Source organism: Podarcis gaigeae, assembly GCF_964106915.1.
Source record: "Podarcis gaigeae genome assembly, chromosome: 7".
In the NCBI taxonomy this organism is placed as follows: domain Eukaryota; kingdom Metazoa; phylum Chordata; class Lepidosauria; order Squamata; family Lacertidae; genus Podarcis; species Podarcis gaigeae.
In genome coordinates, this window is record NC_139683.1 from 25,810,831 (window position 1) to 25,825,480 (window position 14,650).

The window sequence follows — 14,650 nt, forward strand, 5'->3', positions numbered from 1 at the left end:
ATTTACCATGTGAAACTTCTGGGCCTTAACAGTGGGAAGTCTGAATACATCGAACCTGCCAAGAGGGCCCATATTGTGCCTCCTCCGAGAGGAAGAGGCAGGGGAGCATTCGGCCAAGGCATTCGGCCCCACGATATCTTCCGTCAGAGGAAGCAGAACACAAGCAGGCCGCCCTCTATGCACGTTGACGACTTTGTGGCTGCCGAGAGCAAGGAAGTGGTTCCACCAGATGGGATACAGCCTCCCAAGAGACTGCCTAAAGTTTCACAGAAGATTTCTTCACGGGGCGGGTTCTCAGGGAATCGAGGAGGGCGAGGAGCCTTTCACAGTCCAAACAGATTCTTCACGCCACCTGCTTCGAAAGGTAGGCTTTCTGGTCCACCTGAAATATGTGAGCTTTATGCCTTCTGGAGGACAGATTTGAGGTTCAGCATGTTCCTTAAAGCGAAGTTAGTTGTAGCACTTCTGCTACTATTCACCATTGCAGCTATCTTTTTGGGGGTTTGGAGTCATGCAATTGTAGAGTTGGAAGGGATCTTGAGGATCATCTAGTCCAATCCCTTGCAATACAGGAATATGCAGCTGTCCTTTACAGGGATTGAACCTGAAACCTTGGCGTTATCAGCACCATCCACCCAGCTGAGCTATCTTTGCAGTAAACTTTGTCCACAAAGGATGCAATCTCAGGCTTTGGCCTTCTAGCCGCAGCCCCCTACAAACTGAGATGTTGTAAAAAAAAGTTTGACGTTCTTTGATTCTCCAAACAGACCTGTTGCTGTCCCCGTTTTACAGATGGGGAATTGAGAGGTAGAAGGAATGGCTTGTTCAAGACTGCTCAGTGTGTCCATGATAAATTTAGAACTTGGGCCTCCCAAATTAGCGTCCTGTAATCTGGCTGCCTGGCTAAGCTAGGTGTTACCTTCCATCCAGCATACAGTGGTACCTCGCAAGACGAAATTAATTCGTTCTGCGAGTTTTTTCGTCTTGCGAATTTTTCGTCTTGCGAAGCATGGATTCCCATAGGAATGCATTGAAAAAGAAAAAGGAAACAAATTTGCAAGACGTTTTCGTCTTGCGAAGCAAGCCCATAGGGAAATTCGTCCTGCGAAGCAACTCAAAAAACGAAAAACTATTTTGTCTTGCAAGTTTTTCGTCTTACGAGGCATTCGTCTTGCGAGGTACCACTGTATATGAAGCCTTTCAACTCAGATTGTGGAGCTGAATATTTAGAAACAAAGGCAATTCACAAATGGCTTATTTGTTGTGCTTTTTCATTTAGGAAATTACAGTCGCCGTGAAGGAGCTAGAGGATCAAGCTGGAGTGCACAGAGTTCTCCGCGAGGCACCTACAATGAAAGCAGAGGCGGCCAAAGCAACTTCAACAGGGGCCCACTTCCACCTCTAAGGCCGTTAAGTTCAGCAGGTTTGTGGTTTCCCTCCCCTCACAATACTTCGTTGAAATTATATGCACAATCAGTTCAACCAGTGGTATTTTTCTTCAGTTTTGATTTATGGCACTTCCTTCCTTTCTGTTTTACATAAAGCACCAAAAGACACCTTAAAAATTAAGTCAAAAATAATAAAATAGCTAAATGCAAACTCTAATAGAGACTGGATCCTCAGACAAAAATGTCACTTTAAAAAGTTCGTCAACAATGATGGGAGTTGTAGCAATATTTAGAGGGCCACAGGTTCCCTGTTCCTGCTTTATTGCATTTATATACTTTGTTTGCCAAGCATGGATTACAACTGAAAGCAAAATAAACAGTTCAAAATATAGATTTTTTTGGGGGTGGGGTGGGGAGAGAGTTTCAGGCTGCTGATGTCCCTTCATGAGCTAATGACCTGATCTGCTTTGCATGGGCTTTTGATTCTGGGGTTGATCCACTGAAGGATAATTTTCATGTTTTACTTGTCAATGGTTGAAACTATTGCATTGTAAATAAGCGTACATGTATGATGAAGAATACCAAAAGGTTGTGCTGTTCATTTTGATCTATGATCTGCAGTCTTAGCAAGATTAAATATATCACATATTTCCAGCCTGATTTTATAATAGAATCAGAGATGGAAGGGAACCTGAGGGTCATCTATGCAGGAATCTCAGCTAAAGTGTCCATGACAGATGGTCATCCCACTTTAATGGGGCTTGCTTAGTAGTAAGCTTTAATTAATGAAGCTTAAGTGAAACTAGGTGTGCTTAGGATTCTAGTATTAATAAGTTTGCCTCGGTGTCTGTTGTATAGTAGGCAAAAAACCTGGCCATTATGATGGCTATACATTGTTGGTTAAATGTATATTGAGTTGTTCTGTATTAATATTATAGGTTGGAGGCTGTTTCTAAAGGCTTCAGTATAGTTGCAATGCATAATTTGGCCCTTATTGTAGGAATCATCACTGTACTGTTACCAGTTATCTCTTTTTTTAAGGCTACCGGCCAAGTCCTCGTGATCGTGCTTCCAGAGGTCGTGGTGGAATTGGGCCATCTTGGGCAAGCACAAATAGTGGCAGTAGTGGTGGCTCAAGAGGAAAGTTTGTTGGCGGAGGCAGCGGAAGAGGGCGTCACGTCCGCTCTTTTACTCGATAAACACACCATTGAGAACATTCTGACTGTGAACCTTTCAACATGATGGCAAATTGCTTAAGTGCTTGAGGACCAACGCTAGACTTACTGGTATCGGGGGGGGGGGGGGCAGAAAAGAGACCTTTTTTTTTGGTTTGGAAAAAAATCCCATTTTGTTTGGTACAAGATCTGAGGTTTCAATAAAACTGTTTTTTTTGTGTTAGTGTGTGTGTGTTTATAGTTGCTTATGCTTTTATGGTACTTACGCCAGAAGTACAAGCTTAGATTTGGTTTTAACAGTCTTGCAACATAGCCTTCATTTGGGGTAAGTAGAACCAGCCATTCCAAGGCAATAATGTTTTATTTAACAGTTTATATCCCACTTGATCGTAAAACAACCACCTCTAAGCTGTTGACAAAAATATAAAGTAAAACAATTTTTGAAAAACAGGTATTTAAAAGCATTTGTTAAAAAATGATTAAAATCAACAGTCACTGAAGAGGGAGAAGTCACATGTGACTTCTGCTTGCTTCTATGAAAATGTTTAATAGTGGAGCCATGCATGTAGCTGCCTGAGAAACAGTTGTTTTCCTTTGCATGTATTTTCCATCTTTGCGTATAGTGTGCACTCTTACCAAATATCTGAGTCCTTAACTTCAAGAATACATAATCTGTAAGCTTTCACTTCTATATATACATACACCCACACACAACACCATATGTTATATTAGTTTTATTAGGTCAATTCATTTTGTAGGACACCATAGCCAATGGTATGGGCCATCTCTTGTCAGCTGACACAAGCAGGAGCAAAGGCTTGTGGGAAGTTGGTTCATTTCTCTCAGGTTTTTTTCCTGCCTGATAGCAGTACGTTCCTCCTTGGCTCTCCTGGCTTAAGCCAAGTTTCATTAGATTCCTTCATTTTTCTATTTGCTTCTTTTTTGTTTCTTCTCCTGAGTACACAGAACTTTGTTCTCTCCCCACCCCCTTCAGATCTTTTTATTATTATTATTCCTAAGAGTAAAACTAAAAAATAGTAAAACCATAAGACAGGAATTTAGTAACTCAAAAATAACTGAAATAAACAGCTTAGCTAAAAACAGATCAAAATGTTAACTCCTTCATGTCTGGAAAAACTTGTCTGAACAAAAATGTTTTAGCAGACACTGGAAAAAGTGCAGTGAAGGTGCTTGCCTGATGTCAATAGTCATGGAGTTCCAAGTGTGGGTGCTGCCATACAAAAAGAGCTTTTTTTTACAAGTGTGGTGCGCCTGTAATAGTGCCAGTGCTGCAAATCGAATTGACTGAATATATGGGGTAAGGCAATTCCTGAAGTAAACTGTTTCTAACTGTTAAGGGCTTAATATACTAATGCTAACAGCTTGAAGTTGGTACTGTAACAAACCTGCAATCAGTGCAGATCTCTGAGTGGAGGTGTTATCTGCTGACAGAATTGCATTGCTGCCAGCAGGTGGACTGCAGCATTCTGCACTAATTGTCAGTTGCCAGATCCAGCAAAAGGAAGCACCACATAAATCAGACTGCAGTAATCTAATCTTAAAAAACAGCCACCTATGGCTTTCACTTCATGCTTTCCAGTCGGGTCAGAGGTCGAACATGTGTTGCTTTCTTGCTTCCATCCCTAGTCAACCGACAGTCTTCCTGGAGAGTCTTCACTAACTCCAGTAATTCTAGCTTTTCAAGCTGTGCCTGCTCCAGTTCTTGGTGATGCTGCCTCTCTGTTGCCAGCAGGGTACGCATGTCAGACGACATCCTGGACATCTGGCTCTGAAAAGTGTAAGAGAGTTTTTCAAGTGTTGCATTGGGACTGCCTGTTAACAGTTAGATGCTCACAATTTCCTATCTATTACATTTGTTTCTTCCCCTTCCTCCAAGGACCTGAGGGTAGCATACAGATAACAGAGCCTAGATTTCATGGATCTGCCCCTTTCAGGTATCCAGACTGCTGCAAAACAGATCTGTTTCTGCCCACTCTCCAAGGCAAGGGAAAGAGGCTGCATTGTCCTGGAATGACTTGGGCCCAGACCCAAATGCTTCTGTACCCAGAGTTTAAAGGTAAAGGGACCCCTGACCGTTAGGTCCAGTTGTGACCGACTCGGGTTGCGGCGCTCATCTCGCTTTATTGGCCGAGGGAGCCAACGTACAGCTTCCGGATCATGTGGCCAGCATGACAAAGCCGCTTCTGGCAAACCAGAGCAGCGCACAGAAATGTCCTTTACCTTCCCACCAGAGCGGTACCTATTATCTACTTGCGCTTTGACGTGCTTTCGAGGGTAAAGCAAAATGTGCATGGGCATTCTGAGGGCTATTGCAATGACTATGCTCTCCCTGTTATCCCAGTAAATTTGGGGAAAGATAACTCAGCAGGTGGGGGATGTGTGGTAGGGAAGACTCTTCTAGGCCAACTTAGTAGTCTGATTTTTATTAATGGTCCATCTCCAAATTAATATAATATTAATGGGACTGGAGGAAGTTTGCCAGTCACCAATAGCAATGCTTCCTTGCTTATGCGAATTGTAGTTAAAATACCTGCTGCTGAAACCATTGGTTCTAAGATAGATGCTGTAGGTGAGACTTCCCCAATTTGATGCTCCCCAGCTGTTGTTGGACTTCAACTCCCATCAGTCCCAGCTGGCTTGGCCAGTGAGTGATGGGAATTGTAGTCCAAATTACCCGGATAACACAAGGTTGGGAAGGTAGGTGTCAGGTGCTTGAGGACTGTGGCTGCCCTCTGGAAACTGAAAAAGAGTACAGCATAGAATAAAGCTGTCAGGAATACCAATTCACCAGAGGCAACGTTTCAAGGGAGGGAGATGACCTTGTAGCTAATGGCAATACAATCTGTTTACCTTTAGCTCTTCAATCTGATTTTGCAAAAAACTCTCCTTTTGCACCATATGCTTCCTTTGAGAATCTAGTCGAGATTCCATCTCATGTTTTGCCTCTTCCATCCGGCAGATCATCTCTGACCTTAAAAAACAAAAGACTTTTCATTACTCAGCCTATCTGTCTTTAATCTGAATACACAGGAAACTTGAAACGTCCGCGCATTCAGTTTTATGCGCTTGGCAATTATTATTTTTAAAAGGGGGCGAATGTCTGGGGAAAAAAGACTGTGGCAATCCCTCCCGTCATTGTCTTATCTTACTGTTCATCCTGCTTTAATTCTGAAAAGGATTGCTTGGACTGAAACAAACAACATGCACCTGTTCGTATGTAAGCTAAGTTAATACGCTGATTTGTTTCCGCTTGGGAGGAGGGCAGCTGCTGCAGCCGAACAGTGTGGACCAGCAAAGTGATCATTCACAAAAAGAGATGGTTTGTTTTAGATTGGGACTTACCATTATACAGGGCCACTAATTAACAGGAAGTAGTGTTTAATCCATCAGTTTTGCACTAATAATTCTGTAAGTCACAAACAATATCTGTTTTTTTAATCCTCCATCTGTTTAATGCCATATCTGCATCTTCCTTTGGCCCAAGATAAACATCTCATTTTAACAGCCCCAGCTTCACTCACATGGGCAGATCCCATAAGCTAGTACTGGCAAAGAAGCTATTCATTTATGATTAACTTAGGTTTCAGGTTACCACCAAGCAGCGCACAAGCTTATGTTACACAAAAAAGATGTCAACAAATCTGTTATTTCAATCAAATCAGGATGATAGAATACCAGGTGTAACTCAGGTGGGAAGATAGGAGGAAGAGATGGGGATGGCAATAGAAGCAATTTGCCAAGTTACCAAATTGGTTTCCTGAGCACCCAGGAAATTGCAGCAATATTGAAGAACAGCCCCCTTGTGTATGTTTTAGAGAGATGGGCAAAATATTTAAGTGTCAGTTCATGCTTTAGGCATGGCCACACTTGGCCCTCCAGATGTTTTGGGACCACAACTCCCATCATCCCTAGCTAACAGGACCAGTGGTCAGGGATGATGGGAATTGTAGTCCGCAAACATCTGGAGGGCCAAGTCAATCCATGAGCAGCCAAGGTAAGGGGAAGAATAGCTTTACCTGAGCAGTTCAAGTTCCGTTCTCAGCTCTGCCACACAGTTATGTTGCGCATCGTCAGCACTGAGGATAGCATACCCACAACCTTTGGGGCACTCGCGGCTCCTGTATTCGCACACTGCCAAGTGGCTGTCTAGGTTACGTCTTTCAACCCGAGCTGGGCAACCTGATTGGAAAGCAGAAGATTGGAGGAAATGCACCAGAGAAAGAGATTGGATCAACCCTGGCGATCAATGGGGTGACAGATGTCGCAGCCAGATCGCCCTCACATCCCCAGAGAAAGAGAGAATTATTTCATTTTCCCCATAATCTTCTGACAACAATAGACTGTGCCCCAGAGAGCTCACTTCAGTGCTGCTAATGCAGCAAAAACAATGTGGAAGGCAGCAGTGACAAGCTACTGGTTTCTGCAGTCCCTGTGATTCTCCAGCAGTTTGACTTACCCCTGGAGGCGCACTCCATTGTCTCTCAAGACAGAAGGATGCTAACAACAGCACCACCACTCTTGAGGAATCTAGGTTAGTTTTTCCTACTGTGCGCAGGTACAAGGATTCTCCAAGGGGGCACTGGCACCATCAGCTGCCTTTCAGTTCCCCAAACACCAACACTGAATCCATAATTTGCTTTGGCTAGTGTTGGCAACAGGTAGAAATGGAACAGGAAGGGGTGTTCCCACAGGAAAAGAAACTGAGAAGGCCCACTCTGCAACAGCCACTAACTCTGAATTCCCTTTAGTCTACATTCCAGAACCGTGGGACTGAATTCAGGTGAAAACGGAGATCTACCATCTGTTTGAAAGATAACCATCTCTGCATTCTACCTACCGCTATTTGAACAGGGGACCCGGCTGCATTCACACTCGCGTTCATGTCGGTCAATGGATTCCAGTGAACACACCATTTCACAGCCACACTCTCTGTTCCTGCAGTGAATCTGGAGTCGATTGAGATCATTCTTCATGTATCTGGGTACAGAAGTTAATTATTTTTATTCTTGCAATACTGCTTGCTAAGATATATCACATGCTCCCCAGTTCTCCGAGTGGTAAGACATTCCAGAGTCAGTGCTAACTGCTTCAGTTTTCTTTGAATGAGGCCACATGGCAGATTAACCATGACTGCGTAATATTTGGTTTTCTTGAAAGTATACAGGCAGAGCACAGGCAAAGCTAAACAGCAGATCCCCAGAAAGGCAACTTGCACCACAAGGCATTTCTAGCCTTTATGTTAAGAGCTTCCACACTCTACCTTCTGCCTGTCTATCCCCTAAAACTGCTGCACTAACTTCCATACATTACACCGGCCATCCACTTCAGCTTGGCTGTGCTGTCACCCTCCTTACTCCTAACGTTCTGGAGAAATATCTGTATCAAGAAGACATCTTCTAACAATTAGATCCCATACAAAGACATCCCCTGGCCACTGTGAGCCATTAACCATAACATCCTTTCCTCAAAACTTAAGACTATGATCAGCCATCGCTTTAAGGCAGGGGTGGGAAATCACAGGTCTGATCACTGAATGTGACCCTTCAGACCTACCTGGCTGTCAGGATTTCTTCCCTGCTATACCCCTCACTGGCCCTGCTCACCACTGGCATGTTGCCCCTGGAAGGCAACACCCCCCTGTCACAATTAAAATGCACGTTTCCAGAAAGTTGGCAACCCTAATGAAGTAGAAGCACCATGGCCAACTTGTGTTATTTGGCAACACAGTAAGTCAACACTTGTTTGTGACATGTATGTTTAAGATGTGGTCATTCTTTATTACATACAATACTTTAAAAACATGTATCGTGGGTATTACTACTTATGCTGTCCTATCCTTTTGTTTTTCAAAAGTTGTGTTTTTAAAACCTTAGCTGTTAGTAGGTTAATGAAGCTTGAAGCAGTTTGCTCCAACCTTGAGAAAAGGAGATTGGTCAAACCAAAAATTTTCCTAGCAACTGCACAGATGTCTTAGCAGAAATTATTTGTGTGTGTGTGTGTGTGTGCACGCGTGCATGTGGTTCTTCTGTGCAAAGCAGCAAGGTTAAAAAGAGTGCAATCAGAGGTGTGAATTCAGATCAAACCGAAACTTTGTGATGCAAGCAATCTGGACTTTGCTACTTACTCTGGACCTATGTAATAGGATTATGTTTCCATGTACAAGAAGAGGACAATATAGAGATCTTTTTGATAACTGGAACTTGGCATTGGATCCTGTGGGACAGAACATTCTTGTCTATCCTTTATTTCTATAAAAGCCGTTCCCTCATTATTCGAATTTGGAAAAGGCTAGACAGTGAACCCCCAAATAATTAATGTGTCTGCAGCACATCCTGCTGCCTCACTCTTTTCTTATACAGTGGTACCTCTGGATATGCATCCCTCTGGCTGCGTATCCCTCAGGATACGAACGTGGCAAACCCGGAAGTATTTTTCTGAGTTTTGCCGCGTGCGCATGTGCAGAAGCGCTCTACTGCGCTGCGCACAGAACAGGCACCTCTGGTTGCGAATTCCTCAGGATCCGACTGGAGCTCTGGAATGGATCCTGTGCACACTGTACATCTATTTCCTTGTAGGACATTTTCTCTTTAGAGTGAAATAGACCAAATCTAGGCTTACTAAGCCTAGTCAATTTTATTAATTTGCATGACATATGGGGTAGTAACTTTAGTAAGGAAAACCAATCAAACAGGATGCTCCATCCCTCAGCCTTACATTTGCACATTTGCTCAATCTACTAGTGTAGGATTAGATTTCATGATAGTGGCAATTTGGACTCAGAAATAATTACGCACCTGTAAAGCGGTCGAAGGACAGACAGATCAAGTGGCTGACGATCTTCTGGGCAGTTGCTGTGATGAACAAGCCACCCGTGTATGCAGGAAGTGCAGAAAGCATGTTCGCAAGGAGCCTGCAAGGGATCTTCCAACACATCTCGACAGATGCAGCACAGGAGACCTTCATTCACGTAGCCTACGAAGCGCTCAATATCATATCCCATTTTCTCAACGACCTCTAGCCTGCTATGGAAGTGAAAGCACAGAATTAGTAACTGCGGCCACATTACCTTTGAAAGTCAAGTGAGCACATTATCACCCTTGCACCTTAAGATCTGAAGAGTTATGATGCAGAGGGAGTGAAGTGGCTTGCGAGTTTTATGCCGTGGACCGTCAGAATCTGGATGCAATTCCAATTTGCAACCTTTCCCCAAGCATGCAAAGCCATAGCATAGACAAGAGCAAACTTACACTTTTTTGTTCATTTAGTTGCATCTCAGCCCTCAAGAGGGCCCTTTTTTTTATAGAAAAATGCATGCAGGCATTGATTTCAAGCTTCTTTGCAACATGTCACAGCCCCTCAAAAAATAATACATTGCCTTTTCAGTACTGTATTCAGTTTCTTCTCGGAGAAACCCTAATTAGATTTAGGAGGATTAATGCTTCTTTCTCCATTAAGCACGTAAAGCAGCCAGAGCACCTGATAAAAGCAACTAAGGGCCACCTGCTTCTTTCTCAGGTGTCATTCTAGAAAGAGTCTCTGGATTAAGTGGCATCTGGAATGGGTTCTAAACACTGACTTTACAAAGTGTTTATAATGTAAACTGTGCATGTGTTTTGAGATGCTCAAAAACTGTTGAACAGAATGTACTCACTCTGTAATAACACAGTTCCATATTTTTAATGGTGAGGCTATTTTTCTTTTTTAATATGGAACATTCTGATACTTTCTGCTGGAAAATATATATATATTTGGTAAAGCATAATGTTATAGAACAGGCATGTCCAACTCCCAAGAGACTGCAATTTACTCCCAGTATAAAAAAACTTGCCAACAAAGGTCCATATAGTTAAAGCCATGGTTTTCCCAGTAATGATGTATGGAAGTGGGAGCTGGACCATAAAGAAGGCTGATCACCGAAGAATTGATGCTTTTGAATTCTGGTGCTGGAGGAGACTCTTGAGAGTCCCATGGACTGCAAGAAGATCAAACCTCTCCATTCTTAAGGAAATCAGCCCTGAGTGCTCACTGGAAGGACAGATCCTGAAGCTGAGACTCCAATACTTTGGCCACCTCAGGAGAAGAGAAGACTCCCTGGAAAAGACCCTGATGTTAGAAAAGATGGAGGGCACAAGGAGAAGGGGACGACAGAGGACGAGATGGTTGGACAGTGTTCTCAAAGCTACCAGCATGAGTTTGACCAAACTGCGGGAGGCAGTGGAAGACAGGAGTGCCTGGTGTGCTCTGGTCCATGGGGTCACAAAGAGTCGGACACGACTAAACGACTAAACAAAAACAACATAAAAAAACTGGCAGTGATCTACCCATTGTCATTGGAGAGAGGAGGAGTATGAGTGGGGTTGGTGGATTGCACGAGCATTATTGTCTTGGAAGATGTTTAGTAGGGCCAATTCTGGGGTGATTTCTAATACTTGCTTAGTTATTTTACATATTTCTTGTATAGCTGTTGTCCAGAATAGTTGAATTCTGGGGCACTCCCACCACATATGGAGGTATGTGCCTGTGGAGGTGCATCCTCTCCAGCATTTGGTGAGGTTCCTGGGTGTATTAGCGCTAGTTTTCTTGATGTTAGGTATCACCTGTAGGTGAGTTTCAGAGTGAGTTCTTTTCTTTTCGTTTATATGGATTTAAAGGGGGGAGGGGTTTAGACCACATTTTGGTCCATTAAGTGGGGTTAATATCATAGCCTATGTTATCCTTCCATTGTTTTTGATTGTGTCTAGGGGGTTCGTGGGATTTTGGAGTAGTATTTTGTATATTGCAGATACCATCCTTTTACCGTGTCCCTTTGTTGTTAGGAGGAGGTTTTTGAAGGTTGTCAGGGGCCTAGTTGCTGCTGATTTTACTGCTGGGTTGTTTAAGAGGGCATGCAATTGGTGTTGTGCTAACCAGGGCATTTGGGTGTCTTCTAGTTTGTCCTGTATTTCTTGTGTTGACAAAGGTTTGTTATTTTTATAGAAGTCTATCAGGCGATATAAGGCTTAGGTTTTCCAGGTTTTTATCTGAAGGTTTTGTGCTGCATGGTGGAATAATGAGTGGTACGCCAGGGGAATTAGTGGGGATGGGGTTGGGGATAGTTTGCCTATTTCTGTTTTCCATGCTTTGAGCATGGTCTGTGTGTACCTGTTAAGTGTTGTGGGAATTTTCCTTTGTTTGGGAGGAGTGGGTATGCTGTGGTGCAGGTATTTTCAATTGTGTCCCTCTCTAGGTGTATCCAGTGTTTTGTCGCATCTTCTAGTAATATATGGGATTATTTGGCGTTTTTGGTTGGCAATGTAATATGCTTCTATGTTGGGGATTCCCCATCCTCCTTCTGAGGTGGGGAGGTGCAGGTATTTGGGGCTTATTCTTGGTTTTTTATGTGAGAAGATAAAAGAGTGTAGTTTTCTCTGCCATCTGCAGAGTTGGGTTGGGGGAATCAAGATTGGGAGGGTTTGGAATAGGCAGGTTAGTTTTGGGAGGGTGATGATTTTGATCATGGCTATTTTGTCTGAGAGAGTGAAATTCATGTTGTTCTATCTCTTTAGAGCTTTGTTAATTTGTCGCCACAAGGGCTTGTAGTTGTGGAGGTACAATTTATTGAGGTTTCTGGTTATTTGTACCCCTAGGTATCTGAACTTGGTGTGGCAAAGTTTTATTTTGGTGACATTAGTGAGTTCTTTTTGGGTGTGAAGAGGTGTGTTGACATCCCTGTTACAGAACATAAAGTAAGCAAATTTTTACATTTTCCTATCAGTATAGCCTGCTGTGTTCCCTATAAAGATTGTTATAAAAATGGCTCTGTACAAACGGTGATTTTTAATTGTCTCACTCTGCTTTATCGCGCCTCTTTCCAAGAACATGGAAAACACGTTTATTTGTTAAGCTTCCTAAGTAAATGATGCCTGCACTCAACCCACTGGTCGCAATTAGCTACCGCCTCTACTTTTCACACAGCTACAGAAAACATATTCTAAATTTTGACAGCAGGAAACAACAGAGGAAAGGGGAAGAAAGCAGATGGGAAGCAGCATATGACTGTTTTGGTCAAAGGGGCTTAGGGCCAGCCTTTCCAACCCTATTTTGCACATCTATGCTCTAGAGTTCAAGCCAGCACAGTTGGTCAAAACATTTGGAGGGCAAATGAGCCAGTGTGGTGTAGTGGTTAGAGTGTTGAACTAGGACCTGGAATCCTCATGTAGCTCACTGGGTAACCTTGGGCCAGTTACCTCACAGGAGAGAACTATGTATGCCACCTTGAGCTCCTTGGAGGAAAGGTAGGACATAAATAAAATGAGAATAATAGGTACAGCTGGGGATGGGAACTAGGCTAGGGGACATTCTATCTGGAGATGCTGGAGGGGCCAGGCAAGCAGATGCTCTTACCCCTCAGCTACGGCACTGGAGAGTCGTATTTTATTTTACTTTATTTCACAGAATTTATAGGCCGCTTGAGTGTAGAAGAAAAAACAAACCCCTAAAAGTGGTTTTACAGAAAGCCACGATTCCTCCATCTTATGCTATAACAACTGTCAGCAAAAACAGACTAAGGCAGCTGCTCCAGATTCAGGATGTCAGCAACTTGGTTTAGAACCGTAGTTCCCAACGTGGGGTACATGCCCCACAGGGGGGCAATTTGATTTTTAAGGGGGGCAATTCGAGAATGAGTTATTAACAGTTCATGGTCTTTTAGGCTTCCTCCACGGGAATAGCTCACTTTTTGAATAATAAGAATTATATGTCAAGTAGGAGGGGGGCGCATCAGGATTTTAAAGATGCTTAGGTGGGGCATGGCCAAAAACGGGTTGGGAACCACTGGTACAGAATCGCAGAATGGTACCCAAGGTGCTTTTGACAAAAGTGGGCTGCTGGTTCCCCGAAGTTCACACTGCAACCTATTGTTAAGTCTCTTGAAAAAAACAATAAAAGCTGAGCACCCTTGCAAATTGGTTTTTTAGTCTTTTCTCTCTTTTTTGGGGGGGGAGGGTTACTTTTTAAAAGCATAGGCAAAAGCGCTATCAGAAAACAAGGGGAGCCACCTGCCTCAAAGCTTCCCTCCCAAGGCAGGTTTCAGGGTGGCGATTCCTCTCCTCCTTCCCGCCCTCCAAGCGAAAGCCCAGAAACGGCTCTTCTTCGCCTCAGCCGCTTCGCGAAAGCGCGCTTCCGCAACATAAATGCTCCGCACAGGCCACCGTCCAGTCCCTACGCGCTGCACCCCCGCCAATAAGAGGAGTAAGGGGCTGGTCTGGCCCCGCCTTCTTCGCAAGCGACCGCTCAGCTGGCCCCTTTCTTCGGAATAGACTTAGAATATAACTAGAGCCGCACGTGCTTTGCAACATCCGAGTTTTTCGTGATGCTTTAGGATTTTAGAGCAGCTTTTTTTTTTTTTTTGGCAGGCAGGCAGGGCGCGTTCTGCTAAAGCAAAAGAAAGCAGGAGCCCTTCCTCTTTCCAACTCGGATCTTATTTATTGCAGTGTGGGGTGGGGGGAATGTTTCAAATTTCAATGGATCGCAATGGATTGTTTTTGAAGTCATTTCAGCACCGGGTGGAAAAGAAAATCGCCACAACGCCTCTGCCCTATCCTGGATTTTGGCAGAACAAAGGTGGCAACGCTAGAACTTAACCCGGGAGGGCGCAGGTTGGGAGAGGCTAGGCTAATAAGAGGCGTTTGGCAGGGAAAGGCGTTGCCTGTAAATCCACATTAAACCTCAGCGCCACCATCTGATCAGCAGTTTGAACGATGGGCTACACTGCAGGACCGCCCTAGGACACTCCCCGCACCCCAGTCACAACTTACGCTACTATCCTGGCTTTGCCCGTTGTCTTCTATGGGTAGCTCTGAGCGGGGAAGAAAAGGAGAAAAATATACCCTATGAGTTCCAAATCTGTGTTGGAGTGAGTTGCTCTATATTTTTTATCTCTATGACACTTGGCAATTCATCCTCTTCAGCCTCGCGAATTGGTTAACGCCCTCCTCTGCCAGTGCCGTATTTTCCTGCGAAAACGAGTAACCTAGGCAACGGGGGAAGGAGAGGAAGGCACTTTGCGACAAATACGCTTGATGGCCA

The 14,650-nt window shown here is 43.8% G+C and overlaps 2 protein-coding genes across 7 annotated transcripts in view; one reads left to right on the forward strand and one right to left on the reverse strand.

Annotated features, from left to right (window-relative positions):
• Positions 1–2,786, forward strand: part of VIRMA (vir like m6A methyltransferase associated) — a 28,322-nt gene extending 25,536 nt beyond the window's left edge. For both annotated transcript variants that reach the window (XM_083747520.1, XM_083747519.1), the window contains exons 22-24: positions 33–364; positions 1,280–1,423; positions 2,430–2,786. In XM_083747520.1, coding sequence (XP_083603646.1) covers positions 33–364; positions 1,280–1,423; positions 2,430–2,587 — 634 coding nt within the window. In that variant the 3' untranslated portion in view covers positions 2,588–2,786. The remainder of the gene's footprint in view (positions 1–32; positions 365–1,279; positions 1,424–2,429) is intronic.
• A 497-nt stretch (positions 2,787–3,283) lies between these two features.
• Positions 3,284–14,591, reverse strand: LOC310848662 (RING finger protein 151-like). Of its 5 annotated transcripts, none has more exons than XM_083748063.1 (6): positions 14,452–14,591; positions 9,379–9,606; positions 7,422–7,561; positions 6,601–6,763; positions 5,435–5,555; positions 3,284–4,352 (listed from the first exon to the last, which is right to left on the reverse strand). In XM_083748063.1, the coding sequence occupies exons 2-6, from the start codon at positions 9,582–9,584 to the stop codon at positions 4,146–4,148; spliced, it is 837 nt and encodes a 278-aa protein (XP_083604189.1). In that variant the 5' UTR covers positions 9,585–9,606; positions 14,452–14,591; the 3' UTR covers positions 3,284–4,145. The 5 variants fall into 5 exon arrangements, with proteins under 5 accessions (XP_083604189.1, XP_083604192.1, XP_083604190.1 ...); XM_083748066.1 differs by having other exon boundaries at positions 9,379–9,603; positions 14,452–14,581; XM_083748064.1 differs by lacking the exon at positions 14,452–14,591 and adding an exon at positions 13,625–13,769 and having other exon boundaries at positions 9,379–9,603.
• Positions 14,592–14,650: the final 59 nt, after the last annotated feature.